Genomic DNA, 27,661 nt, shown 5'->3' with positions numbered 1-27,661 from the left:
GCCACACTCGCTCGTTTCCCTTATCGGAGGGGACACTCAAGCAAATGTACCCTAACTAGCATGAAATGCAAGACCTAAAATGAAGGGGAAAGGTTTAGAGGAGCATGCCAAATGATAAAACTAAGGAAAATTACATGATATGTAGTGAACATGCAAATAATGCACTAATGAAAAGGAAATGGACCTATTGGGTTTAGCGTTGGACTAGCCCTCTATGAGTTCCTACTAGCGTTGGACTAGTGGAACGGAACAATGAACCACAGCTAGAGTTGGACTAGTGTGGTGGCGTACAAGGGCCACAACTAGCGTTGGACTAGCGTGGTGACGTGCATTCATCCATCACATTCATTCAAGGCTATGGAAAGCGAGTAGGCATATCAAAATTCATAAACACGTAGCACGTAACACTTAGCATGCTCGACTAGATGCAAGGCCCTAATAAAGCAAGTAACACGTAGCACATGGGCATGCAACCAAGCTAATGAACCTATTACATTCACTAACTAAAACAAAAGGGGGAAGAGGGAGAATGGACCAAATTGCTCGCCACAGCCCTATCTATTACAAGCCAAGAGGTGTACATATACCCCATTAAAAGAATAACTTAATGAAAACAAAAAGTAAATGACATAAGTAAAAGGAATTAAAGAAAAGCTAAGAAAGCAAAGTAGACATGCAATTCACTTAGCACGTTGAGTCACATAAGAGAAACAAAAAAGGTAAAAGGAATTATACCGCTCCCTTTTGTAGTGTTAAATGGACGAGACTTAAACTGGGCTAAGTCACCAACTAACGGGATAACATGTGCTAAAACCATTCAAAGCAAAGGATTAACGCACCAATTTAGTTATAAGATATAAACAAAACAATTGGAATCCACCAAATCATCAAATTTTCCCCCAATTACAACTTAATGAAGTAAAAAGCTAATTAAAGACCAAGCAAAGACATGATCATCCAACCTCCAAGCATAACATCCACTAAAGACCCAAATGCAAGCACTACTCAAATCATTTGAACCTAATTGAAGCATTTAAAAACTCAAAGGTCCCCAAGTAAAAATTAAAATCCAAGCAAACATCATATCTCAAGAATCCAAGAGTGAATGAAGGTCCATGAATGGTTTAAACTTGCATTTCTAGGACCCAATAACGACCACTAATCAATCACAATCAACGTCAAAATGAATCATCAAAGAGCTTCAAAGGTCCCCAAAATAATAAAGATCAATTAATGATTCAAATGCAAACACCTTAGAACCTAATTGCAAGACATTGGAATGTAATTGGGCCATAATGCATTGCTGCAAAAATCACAGGGACCCAATTGATTAGCTTTCTCAAATTTGTGGGTCATAGTAGAACAAGGGGAGACTTGGGGGGTTAAAGTGAAATTTTCAAAAATAGTTTCATGCAAAACCATGCAAAGCTACGTAAACATTGCCTGCAACAAGAATTCTGATGAAAGCTTCCCTCAATTCGGCATTAACAGCTTTCAGACTCAATTAAATCCAAACAAAAAACTACCATACATTCCTCTCATTTTGCATCATGAAACTTATAAATTTAACACCAAAGGTCAGCCAACAGACATGCAAAATCTGAACAGTTCAGGTGACTTCATGCAAAGCTTAGGAAACATTTCTGCAGCCAAAGAGAGTCAGCCGAGACTTTGGAACTTCAGCAGCCTTATGCGGCAAGAGAAAAGATTTTAACCAAGAAGAAAATCCAGCTTCCTAGCACTCGCTAAAGGTTGCAAACTCATTCTTAAAAACACCTTTTATGCATACAAAAAAACAAAGAGAAATCTGGAATGAGAAACCAACTCATGATTCAGATTGGTTCAAGACAACTCACCCACCATTCAGAATTTTTAGGGAAATCTATTTTACTTGGCCAACATTCAAGCTAGTTTACGTTTCCTGTGATTCAAAGAATGCAAACTCAACACCAAACCTTCTTTTCTTCCATTCAAACATAAGATTAGGCATGCAGGTTAAGTAGGAAAACTCAACAAATCAAACACAGAGAAGAAAACATCACAGAAAAATTGTGGCAGCTTAGGCTTCTGTACTAATTTGCTGCATTTTCAAACACAAACTTTGGACTTTAGCACCTCATCTTTAACCAAACCTTTCACCTAACAAAATCATTACTTCAAAACACACATAAATGCCATGGTACAATGAACCATGAGCATGGAAAAACATGCAAACTGCTTGAACCTTTCAACAGACTTGCAGATTTGGCTTCTGCAATTTTCAGCCATGACTTTCTATCCTTGCATGTAAACTTTCGGCAAAACCAAGTTCATTTAAAACTTCAAATCAACTTCACTCAAAACCACATTAAACACCTCTCAAAATATTTCAAATAACCAGCAAACTAAGTAATTCAAACACTCGAAAAATTCAGCAGCCAAAAGTGAAGCCTGCTGCATTTTTTTTTTGTTTCCTAACTCAAATTTCCAATTCAAACACACGACTTTGATTAGATACCCTTCAACCCCAACATCACAGCTTTAAACTACGCAAGTAACTATACAACCACCCCAATCCAGACGAACAAAAACCAGACTGAAGCCATGCAAAAATTCTGGAAAAATATGTGTGCAAAGGTGGTTCAGCAACCTGAAATGATCATTTTCAGCAAGCATTTGATCTTAATTCAAGTGTTTCAGCCCCCAAACATACAAAACATGCATTTTATACCTATAACTACCCAAAAACAGCTTACAAACTCACAGAACGAAAAGGGAAATCAACGAATTAAAAGTCAGAAATTCAACTTGCCGAAGAAGCACTCTATTTTCTGGTTTGGTTCTTGTTCCTCACATGGACAGCAGCAATACTTAAAATGAGAATCTATGACACTAACTTACAAGAAAAATCTAGTCTTGCAACCCAAAACTCAACCTAAGACGAACCACCAACCAAAGTTGGAAACTTTAACCATTTTCTCTCGGCCAAAACACCCATATGTGAAATATCAACCCCCCACCCAAACTTCAGATTTTACCAAACCCAAAAACAAGAAACCTTAGTCATATTGAAGCCAGACCAGAATCAACAAGGACACAGAAATGCAAACAAATAACTAAAGGAAAAAACCTTGACCTTTAAAAGAAGAAATCGATACCTGAAATGAAGAAAGAACTTGAACGATTCAGCAAACACTCGACGGAGGAGCGATGATGATGCATGTGAGAGCCCGTAAAACCCTAATTATTTTTCTAGGGTTTATTCCCCTTTAATTGCATAATTTTGCATTTTCTGGCTTAGAAATATTTTCTGAGAGGATTTTATGACCAATTATAGTTTTAAGATGATTTTTCTAGCATTGGCGAGTTTTTAGAAAATTAAGGATAAATAATGGACGTGGGACCCACTAGTGCGAAAAGTTCGGAAAAATTCGGCCAATAAGGTTAAGTTTCGGATACTGTTATAAATTTATTGGGTGTTAAGAGATAAGTAGTGTGTGTGAAGTGATTGATGTGAGAGAGAAAAGAAAGATAAGAAGGCATTAATGAAGGTGACAAGTGTCACCTTCTTATTGGATACTTTTAAAGAAATACTATTCATCATTTTGACTTTCTTGACCAAGGGTTAAATATCTCAAAAAAATCATAAAAATTTACCATTTCTTACCTTGTGTTGGCCGGCCATCCCAAGCTCAAGAAGGAGAATAACTTCTTCATTTTGCAAGCTTCCACTTGGTCCAATCTACCACAAACCAAAGCCTAGAGTTGTTTCTACTCCATAAAAACTTTGCTTCTAGTGTTAGTAAGTGTATTGGTGAACTTTGTTTGAAGATCAAAGGTGTCCAATATCCCTCTTTCTCTTGATTTCTTGGTAAGTGTTGCTTGAACACCCTACTACCTCTAATAATGGTCATATGATGCTTAGAAGTGGCATGAGTGTGTGAAAATGTGATTTATTTCTTGATTTGGCTTGTTATGGTGAAGTTTTTATTTTATTGGGAATTTTTCTGGTTTAATATGATCTTGATGTTGGGGGCTTGTATGATGAATTGTAATGGTTGGAAATGGCTCTAGTGGATGTCAAATGTGGTTAAATGCAACTAATTTTGGATTTGGATGGAAAATTGGAAAGTTAGGGTTCTTGAAGCCCCAATTCTGTCCGGTTTTAGATCACTGTGTTAGAGGCCGAATTTGACTTTGCTTAAAACATGAAAGTTGTAGGTATTGATGAGGTTGATGCGCCTGAAAAATTTCAGGTCATTTGGATTAATGTAGAATGAGTTATGACGAAATTACTGTAGCTGTTCTGCTTTGAGCAGAATGCGAAAACTGCGATAGTAGTTGGCTATTTTGACTGGAATTGGTTTGGAATTTGGAGTTGGTGTCTTCTGATGAAATGTAGCTGAGTGTCTTATCTAACATATGCCTTTGGAATTTCGGCATTTGGACTTGTAAGGACTGAGATATACTGATTACAGTTTTTTGTGTTTTGCGAACCTGTTTTAGGAATTCTGAGATAGTATTTGGCATTTTCGACCTAGTTAAGCTAGGAACTGGATTGAGTGGTCTTCTACATTATTGTATCCCTGTTCCATAGCTTCGAAACGGTGGGTCTTACACCCCCAACCGATATTTGTAGTGAGAGTTGTACCATTACCGCATAATGAGTGTAAAACAGTTTTCTATTTGGGGCCAAGACTAAGGCCATTTTCTAATTTCTGGTTTGCTATTATGCTCATTTATGCATATGAAACCCTATTAGGGTTGTGAATTGGTGTTGTTTATGGCTCGGCATGGAGTCTTATTGTATGTGTTGCATGATTCTAGGGCGTGAAGGTAGTGCACGACGGCTTGGTGATCGTGGTACATGAAATACCACTTACTTGCTTGGTGAGTATACCACTCACTAAATTGTTACTATGTGGCTTTGTTAAATGTTATGTGATGCCTTGATGGCTTATTCGAATATTGAAATTGATTAAGGTGAGGGTGTACTTGACCGCCCTCACCTCTTTTGATATTGTCACTGAATGGCTACCGTTTTATTGCATTACTGAACTTGATATATTGGTTGGTGAATTCCATTTCATGGAAACTGAATTGATGTCGTTTGGACGATGTCCAACGGCCTTACTGCATTACTGAGCTCAACCCCGTTTGGTAGTCAATTGGATCGAGCCGGCGAGGGCTTGATCGTGAAGATTGAATCGCCACGGGGACTGTACTGGGGAACCTTGTAGTAATGAGACCCTTGGTTCCGGTAAACTCGAGTATTACCAAAAATATTACTGAATGGAGTGCGGGCCCGGTTGGGGTATGTTGGGTGGAAGGAATGGAAGTAAAGAGTGTCTACGGTTTGGTATTTTAACATTGACGGAGAGTCAATGAGGTTGGTTCAAGATTGCAAGCGTGGAAATGGGCTCTTGAGAGCCGACCGTATCCTTTTACCGTTTTGCTTCATTGCTTATTTGTGCACTTTAAATGAAGGTTCATTCTTATATGACTTTGATTGCTTATTGGGTGGTATACCACTGGGCTTTGGCTCATTCCGTGTTATTTGTTTTCCTTACAGGGATATAATTGCTTTTGAAAATGGACTGGATAGTCAATTGCCATACTGAGCTTGTAAATGTCTTTTGTATAGCTCTTGAAGTGAAACCCTAATGTATAACGGGTTCATTTCCTTTTGATAGGCAAATCGAATGTGTACTCCTTAATGAATGGTTTTGGCATGCCATTATGGTTGTAAATGTTGATTTCCGTTGTACATATATGCTTGGCTATGGTTTAGATAAATTTCGGCTTCGGTTTTCGTTTTATTTTATTTTATTTTATTTCGTGTTTTGACTTGTTTGCGCGCGATGTTATGTTCCGGAACGTTTTAGATTGACGTAAACCGTACCGTTAGTCCTGGCGAGAGCTGGGCAGGCAGTCCGCTAACCCCTTTGGTTCGCCTTAGGGGAAGGTGGGGCTGTCACAATGCAGTTGTCTTCTCTCTCTCTCTGTATGCTCTACTCCTTCTTCCTAATCAGCCGCCCATCAGCCTCTCTGATTTCTCAGCCTGTTTTCCTCTCCTTTCTTTTGCTTGTTTCTGATTTTTCCCTTTAGTCTACAGCCGACAACCTTTGTCTCTCTCTTCTCAGTTTTCCTTAACCGTTCCACTCTCTCCCCACTAGCTCTCTCTCTCGATTGTCCTCCCTCTTTCTTCCTAGCTCTGCCCCTTTTCCCTCTTGCTCTCAGTTCTGCCGTTCACTCCCTTCTCTCCCCAGATTTTCAGCCGTTCCTTTCTCTCTCAAAACCCCCTTACGGCTGAACCTTCTTATCCATTTTATATCCACTTCCCAATCTCCTAAACCCTCACCTCAATGGTGAGGATGAAGGCTTACCTCTCGCCTTCATATCCAGCCATCCAATGGCTGTTGAGGCTGTCCTTTGCACGCTGCAAAAAATTGCAGCGTGCATGCTGCGATAATATTTTTTTTTTTAAACAACTTGATAATTACAGAAATGATAAAATAAAATATAAATAATAATAATAAAAAAAGTTACACAAACCAGGTAATAATAATAATAACAAAACAAAAAATAATTTTAAACAAAAAACTAAACAAAAAATGGCCATTTTTTAATTAAATTTTCAATTTTTCATTTTTCATCATTTTCTTTTTCTCAAAATAACTTAATAGAAATAACTAAAGTGCCCAAAGATTGAATTTAAAGAAATAAACATATTTTTGTGAACAAATTTTCCTTTTTTCTTTTTCTTTTTTTCATTTTTCCAATCCAACTAAAGCCTATTTTTTTTGAATTTTTCTTCTTTTTCCTCTTTTTCTTTAATTTTCTCTTTTCTCCTTTTTTTATGATTTTTCATTTTCATTTTTCTTTCAAGAAAGCATTGAATAAAAACAAAATGACTAAAACATATTTTTGATGTTTTCCTTTTCTTTTTCTAAAAACTCTATGCTAATCTTAAACTTAAAAGCTAAAACTAAAAACTAAAACTAAAAGTAAATAAGATTAAATAGCAAATGAAATAGGTCAACTAAAAGGGCGAACATGAATAAAACTAAAATATCATAACAACTAATAGTGCAAAACACACAATAACGAACTAAAATGCAAGCAATCTAAAATGAAAATCATGAAATAGATGCTACATAAAATTATTCAAAATTTGATGTCTACAATTTGCCCCTCTTTGTCTGAGTTATGAAAAAAACTTGAGACAAAGAAGTAGACACCAAATACTTACCTGTGTTATTGGGCTGCAAAAGATTCCAACGAACAGGAATTCTAATACGGGACTGACCCGAACATGAAAAATAAAACGGGACTGACCCGAACCAGAATTGAAAACGGGACTGACCCGAACAGAAATTTAAACGGCACTGACCCGAACAGAATTTAAACGGGACTGACCCGAACAGGAATTTAAACGGGACTGACCCGAAAACAGAATTTTAAACGGGACTGACCCGAACAGAATTTAAACGGGACTGACCCGAACAGAATTTAAACGGGACTGACCCGAACAGAATTTAAAACGGGACTGACCCGAACAGAATTTAAAAAAGGACTTCACTGGGAAAGTTTAAACAATGAATTGAGTTTTTTACCTGAGAATAGTTCAACTTTTGCACCAAGAGGGAAATTTGGATCTTTGTGATTGAAGCGAGAGCTGATATTGTTTCTTATGATCGAGTTTCGCAAATAACATCGATCATTGCTTACTGGGAAGCTTTGTCTGTCATTGATTTAGGCGCCAAAAGAGAGCGGTTGCTTTTGTTTGTAAATGCAACATTCCTGCAAGAAAAGAAGAAATAATGGACTTGCCACCATTATTTGATCCGGTTTGCCTTGAGAATCGTGTAAACATGAGTCTTGTGATGCTTTTACTTCGGCTCGGCGGCATCTGCCTTAGTCGAACTTGAAACCTTTCAAATTCTGAGACTGATAAAATACGGATTTAACACTTCACCCAATCTAGGTGGCAGCTTTGTTGCATGTCACTCACTATAACTGATGATTGAATCCCTTATCTTTGCACAAACATTAGGGTTTATCATTCATTTGAATTCAATGGTGAAAGAATGATGCGTGAAAATTTATCATATAACGATCAATGTATATGCAAGATTATTTCCTATGTCAGGCAAAGATGAGCATGCAAAAGAATGCAGACAATCATAAGCAGTCATACACAAATAATTGAGAACAACTAAGAGATTCATAAAGATATATTTTGCAAAAGAATATTTGTGAAGAACAATACAAGTTTAGCCAACGAATATCATATTCGAGACTTCGGATATTTTCTCTTCGGAATTCGATATTGGCAGAAGTATCACAAATATGAGGAAAACCCTAAATGAACCAGGTCACCAGCTGTTCCTTCTTGAGCTCGACTGTTGTGAAAACCTACCTTGGCGCCCTTTCGGGTTTTCACCAAGGTTGCCCCCACCCTTTTATTTTTGCTTTTGTTGTTTTTCTTTTCTCTTTTCCTTTTTCTTTTCTTTCTTTTTTTTTCTTTTTTTCTTTTTTTCTTCTCTTTTTTTTTCGCTTTTCTTTTTCTTTCGAGGTGCCCTTTCGGGTTTTCACCTAAAGAAAAATGAAATATCTCGACCATGATCGACTCAGAAACATGAATTAAAGATTTCTGGCATCAGTAAAATGTACTTCCCTTGTAAAATTAGGTGAAGACATTACGGACATCACCTGCCAGTTGATTAACAAATTTTCTAATAGAAATGCAGCAAGTGACGAAAGCCAGGACTTTGGGCTTTTATAATGAGGTCAGGTGGGGTGTTTTTCAAGAAAAGTTGAGGCTTGAAAGCAAATTTTGATATAAGAGGTGAAATAACTTGAGATTGCACTTTTTTGAAAACAACTCCAAAACTGAGGAAAATTTGCCCCAGTTTGATCGAATTTTCTCTCTTTGCATTTTTCATCACTTTTGCATTTTTCTTTGAAAACTAAATTTGCCCCAGTGTAGGGTTTTCTCTTCCCCTTTTTTTTTCCTTTTTTCTTTTTTTCTTTTCTTTTCTTTTTTTTCCAAATAAATTTGCCCCAGTGTGGGGTTTGCAATTCTCAAAGGTTATCAAACGAAATTTGTCAATTCTGATGGCTCAAAGGGGACAAGTAGAGATAAAATGTTTTTAGTGTAAAAGAAGATGGCCTGACTTGCATTTCGCCATTTGCATGAATTTCTTAAAGAAAATTTGCATGATCAAATGAAAAACTTTTTGCACATATCTGAGTTGATGGGTTGAGGGAATGTCCGTCCATCCATTTCCGCCAAGATGAGCGCTCCGCCAGGTAATACCTTTTGGACAATGAACGGCCCTTGCCAATTTGGAGCAAATTTGCCTTTAGCTTCATCTTGCATTGACAGAATCCGCTTCAGTACCTTATCACCTTCTTCAAATGTCCGCTGATGGACCTTTTTGTTATAAGCCCGGGCCACACGTTTCTGATAGCACTGACCATGACAGATGGCGTTGAATCGCTTTTCATCTATCAAAGTCAATTGCTCATGGCGCTGCTTGATCCAATCGGCCTCCTCCAATTTAGCTTCCATAAGGATTCGTAGTGACGGAATTTCAACCTCAGCTGGCAATACAACTTCCATTCCATACATGAGTGAATATGGCGTTGCCCCAGTCGATGTCCGAATAGAAGTCCGGTATGCCATCAATGCATAAGGCAACTTTTCATGCCAATCGCGATGCTTTTCTGTCATTTTGCGAATAATTTTCTTCAGATTCTTATTTGCGGCTTCTACAGCTCCATTCATCTGAGGCCTATAAATGACAGAATTGCGGTGTTTGATTTTGAACTGCTCACATAGTCCATCTACCATGTCATTGTTCAGATTCCTGGCATTGTCTGTGATAAGTGTTTCGGGTACTCCAAATCGACAAATGATATGATCTCTCAAGAAATTGGCAACCACCTTCTTTGTGACATGTTTGAATGACTCCGCTTCAACCCATTTGGTAAAGTACTCGATCGCCACCAATATAAATCGATGTCCATTTGAAGCAGGAGGATCGATTGTACCAATCACGTCCATACCCCACATTGAACAGGGCCACGGGGCTGTCATGCTATGCAACTCAGTGGGTGGAGCGCGTATAATGTCACCGTGCATTTGACATTTTATACATCTCCGGACAAAGTCTATACAATCATGCTCCATAGTAAGCCAGAAGTATCCGGTTCTCATGATTTTCTTCGCTAGCAAATGGCCATTCATGTGAGGTCCACAAATGCCACTATGCACTTCTTTCATCATATATTGAGCTTCATCCTCATCAATGCACCTTAAAAGGTTCAAATCCGAGGTTCTTTTGTATAACACTTCTCCATTTAAGAAAAATTTTGAAGCCATTCTACGTAGAAAACTCTTGTCTTTTATACCAGCATGCTGAGGGTAGGACCCAGTTTTGAGAAACTCTTTAAGATCATTAAACCAAGGAGTAGTATCCGAGGACTCGTCTGCAGCCCAGCAGTGGGCTGGCTTGTTTTGAAGTTGAATTTGGATTGGTTCGATCTTCAATTCATCTGGATATTGGATCATGGAAGCCAAGGTGGCCAAAGCATCGGCGAATGCATTCCTGGCTCTCGGGAGATGTCTAAACTCCAAATTTTGAAACTGCTTGGCCAAAGTGAGCAGACTACAATGGTAGGGTAGAATTTTCGAATCTTTGGTTATCCATTACTTCAAAGTTTGGTGCACGAGCAAATCTGAATCACTAAAAGCTATCAACTCCTTGATTTCCATCTCTAAAGCCATTTTGAGACCCAAAATGCAGGCTTCATATTCAGCCATGTTATTCGTGCAAGCGAATTGCAATTTGGCAGCGGCAGGGTAGTGCTTCATTTCGGGTGACACCAAAACAGCTCCAATTCCAGCTCCGAGAGAATTCGAAGCTCCATCGAAGAAAAGCCTCCATTCAGGACTTTGTTCACTTATATCATCTGCAGCGCCTACAAATAGGACCCTCTCGTCAGGGAAATAAGTACGGAGTGGTTGATAATCATCATCCCTTGGATTTTCTGCCAAATGATCGGCTATAGCTTGCTCCTTGACAGCTTTCTGTGAAGTGAAAACAATATCGAATTCCGAAAGAATTATCTGCCATTTGGCCAATCTTCCAGTCAGCATCGGCTTCTCCAAAAGATACTTCAAAGGATCAGACCGGGAAATAAGATACGTGGTATGGCTCAACAGATAGTGTCTCAACTTTTGGGCAGCCCAGGCCAGTGCACAGCAGCTTTTCTCAATGAATGAATAATTAGCCTCGTACTGCGTGAACTTCTTGCTTAGATAGTAAATGGCTTGTTCTTTCCTTCCAGAGTCATCGTGCTGACCTAGAACACACCCTACTGCTCCATCGAGTACAGATAAATACATAATCAAAGGTCGGCCCGGTTTGGGCGGCACTAAGACTGGTGGATGCAACAAATAATCTTTAATCTTGTTGAAAGCCCGCTGGCACTCCTCATTCCAATACAATGGCACGTTTTTTCTCAATAATTTGAACAATGGCTCACAGGTGGCAGTTAATTGGCCAATGAACCTCCCGATAAAATTGATCTTCCCAAAAAAGCTTTTCACGTCCTTCTGAGTTTTTGGCACTGGCATGTCTCGAATCGCTTTGATCTTTGCTGGATCTATCTCTATGCCTCTCTTACTGACAATAAATCCCAACAGCTTACCCGCAGGTGCTCCGAAGGCGCATTTTGCAGGATTTAACTTCAAATTGTACTTCCGTAACCTCTCGAATAATTTCTTCAGATCAACCAAGTGGTCCTCTGCCCTTTTAGACTTGATTATAATATCATCCACGTAGACCTCCATCTCCCGGTGGATCATATCATGAAATAGGGTTGTCATGGTCTTCTGATATGTTGCTCCGGCATTCTTTAAACCGAAAGGCATCACTCGGTAGCAAAATGTGCCCCAAGGGGTAATGAAAGCAGTCTTCTCCCTATCCTCTTCTGCCATCAAAATTTGGTGGTAGCTAGCAAAACAATCGCAAAAGGTTTCAATCTCATGTCCGGCAGTATTGTCTAAGAGAATGTGAATATTTGGTAGAGGGAAATCATCTTTAGGACTGGCTTTATTAAGGTCTCTATAGTCAATACAAACTCTCACCTCTCCACTTTTTTTTGGAACAGGGACAGGATTTGAAAGCCAAATTGGGTAATGGGAAACAATGATAATGTTGGTTTTGAGTTGTTTTTCAATTTGCTCTTTTATTTTAAGGCTTATATCTGGTTTGAATTTTCTGGGTTTTTGTTTTACGGGTGGAAAAGAAGGGTCTGTGGGTAACCTATGCACCACCACATCAGTTGAAATACCAGTCATATCATCATAGGACCATGCAAACACATCCTGGAACATAATCAAGAACTCAATCATCTCCTTTTTCTGCCTTTCATTCAAGTGAATACTGATTTGCACCTCCTTAACCTCATCCTCAGTGCCAATGTTAACCTTTTCTGTTTCTTCCAAGTTCGGTTTTGGTTTTTCCTCATATTGTTCAAAGTCCTTTGCAAAAGAATCGAATACTTCCTCATTATCACTCTCGCTTTGGAGTTCGGATTCAAAGGCCTCCAAGTCGTGAGTGATATAGAGATTGCCATTATCGTATTCCAGAACCGTGATATCCAAAGGGTCAAATAATTTTATTTTTGGCCATCTGAAAGAATTAACGAATGTGGGATAATAATCAAATAAGCATACAACAAACAAATGAACAAACAATATGAATATAAACAAGCGAATAAACAACAATGACAAGAACAACTTGTGCATTTTCATAAAACCTTTGATTGAAAGCAAATGGAAATGAAAACTTAACAATATTTACATGCGCAAACGTTAGTCAAAAAGGAAAATTGTTTTCATTGGCTATTTACAGATGCAAAAGTATTTTCATGAATTCACATGAATGATAAACCCCTTTCAGTTTACCGAAACTCCTTCCGAACGGGCAGGGACTCGGCTGTCCAATTGGAAATTGATCCTTCAGGGATGTCAGGAAATTCAGCCTCGCCTGGAACACTATCTTCAAATGTTGCCCCAACGAACAATTGGGCCAAACTTGCTTCAATTTTGTCAACTGGGTTGATTTCTGACATGATCACCTCGGCTGGTCGTGGGAAAGTATAATACAGGGGTGGAATGTCAAGAGCCCTTTGCCTTCCTTCCTTCTCTGCTCTTTTACGTTCCTTCATTTCTCTGATATCCTTAGCGGTTGGTTGGAAACCCCAGCCAAATGAATCTTTCTTCTCCATAATCTCCACTGGCTTCAAAACTCCTTGCAGATTTCATCCTAGTCCCTTGTCAAATTCATAACCTCCTCGGATCATTTCCTTAGCCATCATAACACTGGCCTTTGGTAGAACTTGCTCCTCGTTTGTGATCCAACTTACAGAGACGATATCAGCCGTGCTATGAGGAGTCATGGTGACATTGCGGCTTCCATCCTCTTTTGTCCCAGAATCGGTGATTACAAGGCAATTCTCTTCGGCAAATATAGTGATCAGCTTGTCATTCACTACAAACTTCAGCAATTGATGCAATGAAGAAGGCACAGCCCCAGACTTGTGAATCCATGGCCTGCCAAGCAAAACGTTGTAAACACTAGAAAAATGCATGACTTGGCAGGTTATTTGAAACTGGGCGGGCCCCATTTCAACTACTAAATCAATTTCTCCTATTGGCTCTCTTTGCGCTCCCTCAAAACCTCGGACTATGGTCCCTGAAGGCCTTAGCTTGACGTCATGCAATCCTAGCTTTTCCAAGGTGCTCCAGGGACATATATTAAGAGCGGATCCATTATCAATCAATACCTTCGGCAGCATTTTTCCGTTGCATCTCACAACTATGTACAGGGCCTTGTTATGTCCAATGCCTTCCGCCGGCAATTCCTCGTCAGAGAAAGTGATTTGTTTGGTGAATAATACGTTCCCAACCACGTGTGAGAAATTATCAACTGAGATGTCCCTAGGGATTTGAGCTTTGGTCAACACCTCGATCAGCGCATCCCTATGCATATCTGAAGAAAAGAGTAGATCCAACATGGATATCTGGGCAGGCGACTTGCTCAGCTTTTCAACTACATTGTACTCACTTCTCTGAAGTCTCTTAAGGAAATCCAAGGCTTCTTTCTCAGTGATTGTTGGTTTAACGGGCGGCTCGGAGTTATTTGCTTGAATCGGAATGGCAGCTTCAAATGGACTTGCAACTTTCCCCGATCTGGTGACCGCTGACACTTCTTCCTTTGCAATTATCTTTTCCCCAATCTGTATGACAGGTTCATCATAGTTCTATGGTACTTGTTGCAGGCTCAGGACAGGCTCCTGCTTCGGGAATTCAATAACCACCGGCTTCAAAGACTTACTCTCAGCTGGCGTGAGATCCAAGATAAAGGGCTTCTCGTCCTCTTCAAATGGCAGTTCTATGACAAAGGGTTGGTCTGTGACCCCAAACACTTCAGCTTCCCTTGCCAATTCTCTGGCTGGTTCCACATACTCCGCATCATCCAGAATAACCCCAATGATATTAGCATGTTCCGGTAAAGGGTTCCTATTTACGTTCGGCCCTGGCGCCTCCCTTTTCCGGATTACAATCTCCCCGGCTTCAACCATATCTTGAATTTTATGCTTAAGCGCCTTGCAATCAAAGGTGGCATGTCCGGGGGCCCCAGAATGATAAGCACAGACAGCTTGTGGATTATACCACGCGGGCATGCCATATGGGTAGGCAGGAGGGGGTACTGTACCAATTTTCCCGGCGGCCTTTAACTGGTCATATAATTGGTCTAAAGGCCTACCTAAATTGGTAAATGTACGACTAGGGGGTCGGTTGTAAGGTTCAGAAGGTTGAGGATGGTTGTAAACAGGTCTATTTGGAGGCGGAAATCTTGGGTTATATGGAGGGCGTGGTCGGTTTTGGGGTGGATTTGGTTGAGAAATTTGAAAAGGGGCTGAAGGTGGGTTTGGATAGCTTGGGCGAGGTCGAGGGTGGTGGATGTTGGTAGTATATACAGGGTACGGGTTCGAATAGTAATGATAAGGTGGTTGGTAAGTTGGATTGTGTTGATATCGGGGTCTAGGCGAAGGGTTTTGGTTCCAAATAAAGGTTGCGTCCCCCTCCTTCTTTTTGAACGGCGACTTTTTCGCATTGCTTCCTTGCCCTTGTAAAGCATCCAACTGAGATTTGAGGGCGGAGACATTGACAATCTTCCCAGCTCTCACAAAGTCATCAAACTCCTCAAGTTTATTTACAATTGCAGCAAACGAACATCCGGTCATACGAAAAATCTCTTCGAAGTACGGCGGATCATGAGCTTTTATGAAAGTACGTATGATTTCATCCTCGGTCATTGGTGGCTCGACCTTTGCAGCTACTTTTCTCCATCTCTTGGCATAAGTCTTATGGTCCTCGGAAGGCTTCCTTTTCATTCCTTCTAACGTAGTTCGGGTGGGAGCCAACTCGCAGTTGTACTCGTACTATCTCACAAATGCATTAGACAAATCAATCCAGGTTTTCACGTCTTCAAGTTTCAGGTTGGAATACCAGTCAAGCGCATCCCCTTCCAGACTCTCGGGGAACAACCTTAAAGGCAAATTCTCATCGTCCACGGGCTTTCCCAATTTGTTGGCAAATAGTCGGAGATGTGTCTTGGGATTACCCGTCCCATCATATTTGTTAAATTTAGGGGTTTTGAACCCCTCAGGCAACTGCACGTTCGGAAAAAGGCACAATTCATCATAATCCAGGACTCCCTGCTTATTCAACCCCTGGCTCTTCCTTATAAATTCATCGAAACGATCTAGACGTTTGAGCAACTTCATATCAATTGGAGCAGAAGATTCACCCATTTCAGGCTTATTTTGGAAAGTGTGCTCCGGTATCACGGGTTCTGCGGTGGTTTGATAAAAAGCTGGTGGGTTCAAATGCATGTTTGGGTCGCTTTGAGGCTGAAATCCTTGACTATAAGGAGGGTAGAAAGGAGGATTTTGAGTAAAAGCATATTGCGGGTTAAAAGTTCCCTCAAACGTGGCTTGAAATGGAGGAATAACAAATGGTTCGGATTGTGGTTGTGTAGCGGGTACAGGCTCAGGTTGCACTCCGCTACTAACAAGCTCGTCAATCAACTTCTTCTGAGCGGCCATTTCCGACGCCATTTCCCCAAATTTTGTGAGTAACTCTGTCAACTGAACCTCAGGACTTGCAGTTTCCGGCTGGGTAGTTGCAACGGCCTTATCGGATGATTCTGGTTGAGTACTCATGTCTACACGATTCCTTTGGGCTTTACTTCGGGATCGCGTAATAATGGGGCTTTTCCGAAAAGCTATTTTGAAATTTTTACCTGAGAATGCAAAAGACTGCTTTAGATAAACCAATCGTTACTGAATTTCTGCAATTTATTCAAAAGAGAAAAAGAAAAAGAAAAAGACATGAGTTAGTAACTATTTGAAAAATTCGGATGCATGTCCTATTTGGGGAACCCTTTTTGTGCCAAGGGTTGGCCTAGCATGATGCAAGCCTTCGGGGTAAAATCCCATTTCCAAACCTGTAAGTGAATTTAGAACCTTAAAATGGAAAGCTTCTCATAATATTGCAGAATGGTTCAAACTTTCTTTACAACTTCGTCAATGGTCTTCGTAACCATGTTTACAAAATCCCTATGTCTCGAGAGACTTGTACTTTGTGATTCTCTAGAGCTCCCTAAACTGAGCTTACGAGCTCCTTCCCTAATCCTATCAAAAGCGTCTATGGTTTCCTCTAGCTTCTCATTCTTTTTTTTCTCCCTCCTCAGCTGCACTTGGTTATTTTCTAGAACTCTGTTGGCCGTTATAAGCTAGGCTTGAGATTCCTCTAATTCTTTTTTTAGCCTCTCCATTTGTTCTTCGGGACTGGCTGATGATGATTGTTGCCTTGCCCTATCATGTTCCACCATTTGCTTGATCCACTCGTTGTACCCAGGCATAACTGCAGGTGCCATTTTGTTTACCATTTCCAACTGCAAATTCTCAAATCCTCGCAGATTTCCCCAAGCCTCTAATACCATGCTCCGACCCTCGGTTACCGTACCCAATCTGAGATCTTCAACCCTTTGTACCATAGGAATACTTTGCGGGTAGCCAAACTGTCTCATAACCCTTTGCGGAATATAGGCTACTAGACCATTGACTCCAGCTAAAGGAATGAAATCATGTTGAGTGGTCTTAAAAGCTGGGTTCCTAACCTTAGTCCAATCTAAAACCCATTGCACCTTTTCTGGTGTCAAATTGTTGAATTCCTCGATAAACTGGTTTGATGACATAACGCGGTAGTAGTGACCGACTCTCTCTCGATGCGAATCAATCCAATTCTCAACTGGGAGGCAAGAACCCATAGGATTAAGTGATCTCTTCGCCAAATGTTCCATGATCCATATTTGAAGTACCAAATTTGACGCGTAGAAGAAACCCCCTTTCCTTTGGCAATTAGTAAGGGCTGAGAAGATATCTGCTATGACAACGGGTATCAAAGTTGGTGTTGCTTCCTGAATTCCTAAGAAAAGATTCTGAATCATATTGATGGTTGCAAATGTCACCTTTCCATGCCTTTGAGGGAATAGCAATAAGTTGATCAAAACCAACCCAAAAGCTTGTACTCGTTTCTCTTCCCATTGTCCCTTTGTTATGAAGTAATCTATCTGATGGCGCTCAAAGGACTCCTTTTCCCCAAACCGGTCATATAGAAACCTCAATGGACAAGATCTAGCATCAGGGTGTTGATCTAAACTATTGCTCCTTAATCCTAGAAATCGGCAAAACTGCTCTCTGGTTCCTCCGCTTGGGTATACCATAGGACTACCCTTTCCCGGCATTTGCAATAATCCTTCTAACTCTTCTATGGTTGGGGTGAGTTCGCACATTCCAAATCGGAAAACCGAGACATCTGGATCCCAATAATTGATCAGTGCTTGAATAGCGGACACATTGGGTATGATATCGACTAGGCTCGGTAAATGTCCCACATATTGAAATAGCCCCCCAATTTCATAGGATAGGTTGTTCCTCCACTGATTCAGCTCTCGGGGAACTTGATTGAGCATTCGATACTGCGTCATCTGGATGAGGAATTCACTTAAGTACCGTTACCTTGGGATTTTACCCCTTAGGTTAAATTGCAAAAAGTAGACGTGCAAAATCTCCCAAAAGTAGGGTTAAATACCTATGGGATTAGGGTTGGCTTCCCTAACATGGAAATTGCCTAATTGGCGTTCCTTCTAAGGTTTAATGCATGATGCCATTTATTAAAGCGATGTAAATATGTGACAAATATGGCCTAAAGGACATGAATAATGCATCGGGGGGAAAAAGGTCTAAAATGAAATGTATTTATTGAAAATTAAGTGCAATGACTGAAATTTAAACATGTGAGTTATCTAATGGGTAGGTCACTAAAAGAGTGCCAAAGTAGCCTCTTATTGCTAAAGCACATGAATGCAAGCCAAGAAAACAAAAGAATGGTTAGTGCAATTGATAGTACACATAACACATCGGGAGCAATTTAGAAAAGAAATATAATAAAACAAGTAAAAGGGGTAGAACCCCTTCCCTCGTGCCTAATGTGCTTAAAAGAGGGTGAAGCCGACTCTAACCTAGGAAAATTCTAATATGGATGCATGAGGTTGGGGTTCACTAATGCGACTAGACTCGATAAGGTTTAAAAGGTCCCCAAGCCTTTAGACCTAAAGGCCAAGGGTCATCACTCCCAAGGCCTTTGATCGGTGGCTCGAGTGATCCCTTAGGTAGCGCTATGGGCGCAGTGCACACCATCCGCCTACCCAAGGCAATCAATCCTAATCCTACAAGGCGGTGTGGGATAGCGCCCACGAAAAATAAAATCAAATGGGATAACAATAAGTAAACGTGCACGTATGGAGTGTTCCCTATTTTGAGGGAAGGGGTTGAGAACCACGCGAGGCTCTAAAGGTGACACACACCCCCCCAAATGCAATGCAAGCGCGAGATAACAAGTAAACATTCATTCAAACATACATTCGTGAGTCGAGGGATTGATTAATACGCGCGAAATGCAAAGTCCTAAAAAGAAAAAAAAAATGCAACCCTAAAACACCCAAATGTGATATATGAAAAGGTTAAAAGAAGAAAAAGGTTGATTAAATCAAATTTGCTCGGACTCTCAAATGTCCCCAGTGGAGTCGCCAACTGTCGCGCCCCATTTTTTGAATAAATAAATAAATGGTTTGAAAAATGTATTTTTGTGATTGAAAAATGAATTTTGATTTAAAAGAAAAGTGGGTCTAAATGGGGGTTTGAGAATGCGACGATTTGACCCAAAATTATAGTTTAAAAAGGGTTTTTTGAAAAATACGGAGTCGCCACTTGGTAATGAGTTAAGGTGTACCAAATCACCTAAAAAATGTATTTTTAAATAAAAATAGGAAAAAGTAGTGAGAAACCCTTTTTAAACGACTCCTAGTCTACGTAAACCAAAGAAAAAGGTTCGGGAGTCACATTTGACAAAGGGGAAGGCAAGGATAAAATCCAAGGCACCCCTTTGACCTAGCCAAGGCTAGTTGCATATTTAATCAAATATTTTCTTGTTTTAACCAAAGAATTTATTACATTTGGATGTACTACATGAATGCAAACCCTAGATTCTAGGATGTCTCTTGTAAGGTTCTTGGTCCCAACCACATGAGTTGTGGCGGCCAATGAAAGAAAACCTTATAGAGGTCGATTAATGCAAATGATGATTCAAGTGCAAGTGTGCAAGTGTATAAAAAGGTGCATGTGTGCAATTGTATGGAAAAATCCAAGTGTTTGTGTGCAAGTGTATGAAATATAGTGATAAGTGTATATAGATGTAATTAAGCGCAAATTTGTGAAGTAGAAACCAAAATGAACAATTAAGGAAAGGAAAAGTGAATTAAAAAAAGTAAGTAAGTGAAAAATGAGAATGAATGAACCTAAAGGAATGCATCAGGTCGGGTATGGGAATGACTCCTAACTTTTTCGACTTCGATTTTCCCTTTGATTAGAAGGCAAAACTAGCGTGCTAAGGCTATCGAGTAGCCACACTCGCTCGTTTCCCTTATCGGAGGGGACACTCAAGCAAATGTACCCTAACTAGCATGAAATGCAAGACCTAAAATGAAGGGGAAAGGTTTAGAGGAGCATGCCAAATGATAAAACTAAGGAAAATTACATGATATGTAGTGAACATGCAAATAATGCACTAATGAAAAGGAAATGGACCTATTGGGTTTAGCGTTGGACTAGCCCTCTATGAGTTCCTACTAGCGTTGGACTAGTGGAACGGAACAATGAACCACAGCTAGCGTTGGACTAGTGTGGTGGCGTACAAGGGCCACAACTAGCGTTGGACTAGCGTGGTGACGTGCATTCATCCATCACATTCATTCAAGGCTATGGAAAGCGAGTAGGCATATCAAAATTCATAAACACGTAGCACATAACACTTAGCATGCTCGACTAGATGCAAGGCCCTAATAAAGCAAGTAACACGTAGCACATGGGCATGCAACCAAGCTAATGAACCTATTACATTCACTAACTAAAACAAAAGGGGGAAGAGGGAGAATGGACCAAATTGCTCGCCACAGTCCTATCTATTACAAGCCAAGAGGTGTACACATACCCCATTAAAAGAATAACTTAATGAAAACAAAAAGTAAATGACATAAGTAAAAGGAATTAAAGAAAAGCTAAGAAAGCAAAGTAGACATGCAATTCACTTAGCACGTTGAGTCACATAAGAGAAACAAAAAAGGTAAAAGGAATTATACCGCTCCCTTTTGTAGTGTTAAATGGACGAGACTTAAACTGGGCTAAGTCACCAACTAACGGGATAACATGTGCTAAAATGTGAGGACTCGCAAATTCCTTGTATTTTTCCTCAAAAATACCCTTTTATTTGAAAATTAGTATTTACCAAAGGCCACTACCCAAATATTTCACATTAAGTGTAGATAAACCTAGAAAATAGGGTTTTACGCTTCGGTTTCAAGTTTGGAGCAAAATTAGGGTTTTCGCGATTTTTCGCCGGATGAATTTTCGGTACAGAGTAAGGATTAAATTTGAGGATTAAAAGTGACTTTTAAGTGAGAAATAATATGTGATTGGTAGCAATGATATAAGGTTAGTAAATGGGAAGTAAAAACCCTAGTACGTGAGTTTTTAAGAAAAACGGCGCGAACCGGCGGGTCCCGCGCACTACCGTTTGAACGCACCACTTGACCACCATTTTTGCTTACCAAACAAATTTATTGAACTTGAGCAAAATATCTTCTCTCTTGGCAGCAAGCTTGACCGAAATTTGTGGCTCATAAGCAAGGGAAAGAAAGAGAAAAATTAGTGGCCAAGATTAGGCCAAGTGTTGGGCAATTTGTGGACACCATTAGTTCTAATCCTTTTGGCTTTAATATAAGACAACTTAGCTTCATACCTCTTCATATTTCTGCCAAGGGAGCTGAGAGAGAGAGAGGAGAAGAACAAGAGTGAACTTTCTTCATTTCTTCTTGATTCAAGCTACAAAGTGAGAAATCAAAAGAACTAAACCGATTAAACTTCTCCTTGAGTGATTAGCTAGTGTTTGGTGGTGAAATTTTGGAAAGAGAAGGCTTGGGCTACACTTGGAGAACTCATATTAAGGTAAGGAAGATGATATCTCTCTAAATTTTTCTTTCAATCTTGGTTAAATTAAGTCTAGTAACTTGAGTAGTAGTGGAATCATGGATGCTAGCATGTTTGGAAGTTTTTCCCCTCTTTATATGATGAACTAGGGTTTGGGAAATTCTGCCCAACTTGTTGTATGATGCTTGTATGTTACAATTAATGTTGTATAAGATGTTTTGGTAGTGTGAGAAGTGAGAAATTGGGGAAAGTTGCACTAGAAACTATAAATTTCAGATTTCTGGAAATTCTAGCTTCCATTCTGTCCGGTTTGGTAACTGCATGTTAGAGGCCGAATTGGCCTTGGGTCAAAGAAGGAAAGTTGTAGAGAATGGTATTTTGTAGGGGCCTGTAAAATTTCAGCTCAATCGGAGCAACGTAGGGCATGAAAAGTCCGAAATACCCTTACTGTTTTAAGTATTTCCCAAGCAGTCCGTGTGATCAGTTAAGTCCAGTTTATCACGTTTTTCGACTAGGATCCATTCTGATTTAGCTTTTTCCCAATACATGAAAGTTTTAGTATTCTGAATTAGATTTCAAATGCCTCTAAGAACACCTGATTCGGACTTGTGTACTCTGAGTTATGTCCATTACAGTGTTATGCGTTTAAACAGCCGACGAATTGGTTTCTGGTTTAGTAATTTGAGAATTTGACTAAGTTACATTAGGAACTGGACTAAGTGACCTTCATGACTATTGTATCTCTGTGTCTTAGTTTCGAAATGGCATAGGTTTTGTCTCAATCCGATAAGCGTAGCTTCAGATATGTTATTTCCGCATTCGTACGTCAAATCTGTCTTGTGCTAAGTTGAATTTCTGCACTTGTGATTGTTGTAATTCTTATTCTTATGATATTGTGAGCCTATGGAACAGCTCTTGACTTGAATTGCTTATGTGTGATGTTGGGTTGTGGTTGAGGAAAAATAATGAAGCCAAAATGGCTGGAAAATTAGGTAAACACAAAGGGCGTGCTGCCCAAATTTTCGCTCGAGGGCTAGGTTTCTATTGGAACTTGTATACTTTTGTTTGGCCAATACCATGACCGGTTTTCCATTTTAAAAACACGATTTTTCATCCTGGGGTTCAAACAACCCTCTTCTTACTTGAAAGTCATCTTTACACGTTTTACTCCTAATTAGTCGGGTTTCTTTGTTTTCCTTAAATGTTTTGCTCGATAAACTGTAATATGTTCTCTTGTTCAACCTTAGGTTTCATTGCTGACTAAGGGTAATGTCCGGAAGGATTTTGCATGTTATATCTAGGTGAGTGTTCCTTATTTGACTTTATGGCTTGTTGTTATCATTTGCTAATGTGTTAATTGCTTTTAATGATTTCCAAAATGAGCTTTCTAGGCGAGTGTGTACTTTATCGCACTCGACCTAAATAACTGTGCAATTTTCAAGGATTTAATGATTGAAATGTTACTTGCACATGAATGTAAGCCTTTTGGGCTGAACTGGCCATTGCCCCTTGTTACCGGTCGTCTCGAGCCAGAAGCGGACTCGGTCGGGCGATTAGGGACTTGGGTGAACGTTTGGTATACTCGAGTATTACCGTGTAGGTTGGTGGAGACTGGCCAACGGCCAGGACGGGGGTGAATGAATGAATGAACGAACGAACGAACGAACGAGGGTTTATTGATAAACGAAAATTGCATTTTCTAATGATTGGAGGAATAAGGGGAAATGTCAGGAGAACGAATGAACGAAATAACGAATTGCTCCTTGTGAGCCGTATCCTTTTAATGAATGTGTTACTATCGCTTTCCATTGTAAATGTTTATTGAATTATTGATACTCCATGTTTAATGTATTGGATTGATTATCTGATTATGTGTTCGGAACCTCACTGGGCTTTTAGCTCATTCCTTTAGTTTTGTTTTCCTTACAGGGGAAGGCGAGCGAGGACGTGAGCTTGAGATAGACTAGCCAATCTAGTTTTGTTTCTTTTGTTTCTTTTGTAGCGGTTCTCGCCTAGTGCTTGGCACGGGTTGGACGTATGAAGGATTGAGAACCCTTGTATATTTGATGTTTATATTCTCTTTTGGGTTGGCAATGTATATAAGTTCCGCTTTAAGTTTAGATCAATGCCCTATTTATTCTAGTGATTTATTTCAATTTTTAATTGAGAACTGTAGCGAACGACTGAGTCCCGGCGAGAGCTGGGCAGGCGGCCCGCCGAACCCTCTGGTACGCCTTAAGGGGAGGTGGGGTCGTTACATAAAACCATTCAAAGCAAAGGATTAACGCACCAATTTAGTTATAAGATATAAACAAAACAATTGAAATCCACCAAATCATCAAATTTTCCCCCAATTACAACTTAATGAAGTAAAAAGCTAATTAAAGACCAAGCAAAGACATGATCATCCAACCTCCAAGCATAACATCCACTAAAGACCCAAATGCAAGCACTACTCAAATCATTTGAACCTAATTGAAGCATTTAAAAACTCAAAGGTCCCCAAGTAAAAATTAAAATCCAAGCAAACATCATATCTCAAGAATCCAAGAGTGAATGAAGGTCCATGAATGGTTTAAACTTGCATTTCTAGGACCCAATAACGACCACTAATCAATCACAATCAACGTCAAAATGAATCATCAAAGAGCTTCAAAGGTCCCCAAAATAATAAAGATCAATTAATGATTCAAATGCAAACACCTTAGAACCTAATTGCAAGACATTGGAATGTAATTGGGCCATAATGCATTGCTGCAAAAATCACAGGGACCCAATTGATTAGCTTTCTCAAATTTGTGGGTCATAGTAGAACAAGGGGAGACTTGGGGGGTTAAAGTGAAATTTTCAAAAATAGTTTCATGCAAAACCATGCAAAGCTACGTAAACATTGCCTGCAACAAGAATTCTGATGAAAGCTTCCCTCAATTCGGCATTAACAGCTTTCAGACTCAATTAAATCCAAACAAAAAACTACCATACATTCCTCTCATTTTGCATCATGAAACTTATAAATTTAACACCAAAGGTCAGCCAACAGACATGCAAAATCTGAACAGTTCAGGTGACTTCATGCAAAGCTTAGGAAACATTTCTGCAGCCAAAGAGAGTCAGCCGAGACTTTGGAACTTCAGCAGCCTTATGCGGCAAGAGAAAAGATTTTAACCAAGAAGAAAATCCAGCTTCCTAGCACTCGCTAAAGGTTGCAAACTCATTCTTAAAAACACCTTTTATGCATACAAAAAAACAAAGAGAAATCTGGAATGAGAAACCAACTCATGATTCAGATTGGTTCAAGACAACTCACCCACCATTCAGAATTTTTAGGGAAATCTATTTTACTTGGCCAACATTCAAGCTAGTTTACGTTTCCTGTGATTCAAAGAATGCAAACTCAACACCAAACCTTCTTTTCTTCCATTCAAACATAAGATTAGGCATGCAGGTTAAGTAGGAAAACTCAACAAATCAAACACAGAGAAGAAAACATCACAGAAAAATTGTGGCAGCTTAGGCTTCTGTACTAATTTGCTGCATTTTCAAACACAAACTTTGGACTTTAGCACCTCATCTTTAACCAAACCTTTCACCTAACAAAATCATTACTTCAAAACACACATAAATGCCATGGTACAATGAACCATGAGCATGGAAAAACATGCAAACTGCTTGAACCTTTCAACAGACTTGCGGATTTGGCTTCTGCAATTTTCAGCCATGACTTTCTATCCTTGCATGTAAACTTTCGGCAAAACCAAGTTCATTTAAAACTTCAAATCAACTTCACTCAAAACCACGTTAAACACCTCTCAAAATATTTCAAATAACCAGCAAACTAAGTAATTCAAACACTCGAAAAATTCAGCAGCCAAAAGTGAAGCCTGCTGCATTTTTTTTTTGTTTCCTAACTCAAATTTCCAATTCAAACACACGACTTTGATTAGATACCCTTCAACCCCAACATCACAGCTTTAAACTACGCAAGTAACTATACAACCACCCCAATCCAGACGAACAAAAACCAGACTGAAGCCATGCAAAAAATTCTGGAAAAATATGTGTGCAAAGGTGGTTCAGCAACCTGAAATGATCATTTTCAGCAAGCATTTGATCTTAATTCAAGTGTTTCAGCCCCCAAACATACAAAACATGCATTTTATACCTATAACTACCCAAAAACAGCTTACAAACTCACAGAACGAAAAGGGAAATCAACGAATTAAAAGTCAGAAATTCAACTTGCCGAAGAAGCACTCCATTTTCTGGTTTGGTTCTTGTTCCTCACATGGACAGCAGCAATACTTAAAATGAGAATCTATGACACTAACTTACAAGAAAAATCTAGTCTTGCAACCCAAAACTCAACCTAAGACGAACCACCAACCAAAGTTGGAAACTTTAACCATTTTCTCTCGGCCAAAACACCCATATGTGAAATATCAACCCCCCACCCAAACTTCAGATTTTACCAAACCCAAAAACAAGAAACCTTAGTCATATTGAAGCCAGACCAGAATCAACAAGGACACAGAAATGCAAACAAATAACTAAAGGAAAAAACTTTGACCTTTAAAAGAAGAAATCGATACCTGAAATGAAGAAAGAACTTGAACGATTCAGCAAACACTCGACGGAGGAGCGATGATGATGCAGTTGTCTTCTCTCTCTCTCTGTATGCTCTACTCCTTCTTCCTAATCAGCCGCCCATCAGCCTCTCTGATTTCTCAGCCTGTTTTCCTCTCCTTTCTTTTGCTTGTTTCTGATTTTTCCCTTTAGTCTACAGCCGACAACCTTTGTCTCTCTCTTCTCAGTTTTCCTTAGCCGTTCCACTCTCTCCCCACTAGCTCTCTCTCTCGATTGTCCTCCCTCTTTCTTCCTAGCTCTGCCCCTTTTCCCTCTTGCTCTCAGTTCTGCCGTTCACTCCCTTCTCTCCCCAGATTTTCAGCCGTTCCTTTCTCTCTCAAAACCCCCTTACGGCTGAACCTTCTTATCCATTTTATATCCACTTCCCAATCTCCTAAACCCTCACCTCAATGGTGAGGATGAAGGCTTACCTCTCGCATTCATATCCAGCCATCCAATGGCTGTTGAGGCTGTCCTTTGCACGCTGCAAAAAATTGCAGCGTGCATGCTGCGATAATTTTTTTTTTTAAACAACTTGATAATTACAGAAATGATAAAATAAAATATAAATAATAATAATAAAAAAAGTTACACAAACCAGGTAATAATAATAATAACAAAACAAAAAATAATTTTAAACAAAAAACTAAACAAAAAATGGCCATTTTTTAATTAAATTTTCAATTTTTCATTTTTCATCATTTTCTTTTTCTCAAAATAACTTAATAGAAATAACTAAAGTGCCCAAAGATTGAATTTAAAGAAATAAACATATTTTTGTGAACAAATTTTCCTTTTTTCTTTTTCTTTTTTTCATTTTTCCAATCCAACTAAAGCCTATTTTTTTTTGAATTTTTCTTCTTTTTCCTCTTTTTCTTCAATTTTCTCTTTTCTCCTTTTTTTATGATTTTTCATTTTCATTTTTCTTTCAAGAAAGCATTGAATAAAAACAAAATGACTAAAACATATTTTTGATGTTTTCCTTTTCTTTTTCTAAAAACTCTATGCTAATCTTAAACTTAAAAGCTAAAACTAAAAACTAAAACTAAAAGTAAATAAGAATAAATAGCAAATGAAATAGGTCAACTAAAAGGGCGAACATGAATAAAACTAAAATATCATAACAACTAATAGTGCAAAACACACAATAACGAACTAAAATGCAAGCAATCTAAAATGAAAATCATGAAATAGATGCTACATAAAATTATTCAAAATTTGGTGTCTACAGTTATCAATGATCTCGACCCCATTGGTACTTGATTGAATCGAGCCGGCGAGGGCTTGGTCGTGCCAATTAATGCGCCTTGGGGCAATGTTATATGGAATCTTGTAGTATTATAGACTCTCGATTCCGGTTTACTCG

General features: G+C 39.2%; 2 protein-coding genes across 2 annotated transcripts; both read right to left on the bottom strand.

Moving 5' to 3' along the window:
- Positions 1 to 13,317: 13,317 nt before the first annotated feature.
- On the bottom strand, positions 13,318 to 15,456 carry LOC113720224 (uncharacterized). The gene is made up of 3 exons (XM_027245164.2): positions 15,040 to 15,456; positions 14,347 to 14,796; positions 13,318 to 14,295 (listed from the first exon to the last, which is right to left on the bottom strand). The coding sequence occupies exons 1-3, from the start codon at positions 15,454 to 15,456 to the stop codon at positions 13,318 to 13,320; spliced, it is 1,845 nt and encodes a 614-aa protein (XP_027100965.2).
- A 1,403-nt stretch (positions 15,457 to 16,859) lies between these two features.
- On the bottom strand, positions 16,860 to 18,116 carry LOC113720223 (protein MAIN-LIKE 1-like). The gene has a single exon (XM_027245163.2). It carries the CDS (start codon positions 18,114 to 18,116, stop codon positions 16,860 to 16,862), a length of 1,257 nt encoding a protein of 418 aa, XP_027100964.2.
- Positions 18,117 to 27,661: the final 9,545 nt, after the last annotated feature.

Source organism: Coffea arabica, chromosome 1c (genome assembly GCF_036785885.1).
Source record: "Coffea arabica cultivar ET-39 chromosome 1c, Coffea Arabica ET-39 HiFi, whole genome shotgun sequence".
NCBI lineage: Eukaryota > Viridiplantae > Streptophyta > Magnoliopsida > Gentianales > Rubiaceae > Coffea > Coffea arabica.
This window is presented reverse-complemented; position numbering and strand designations above follow the sequence as displayed.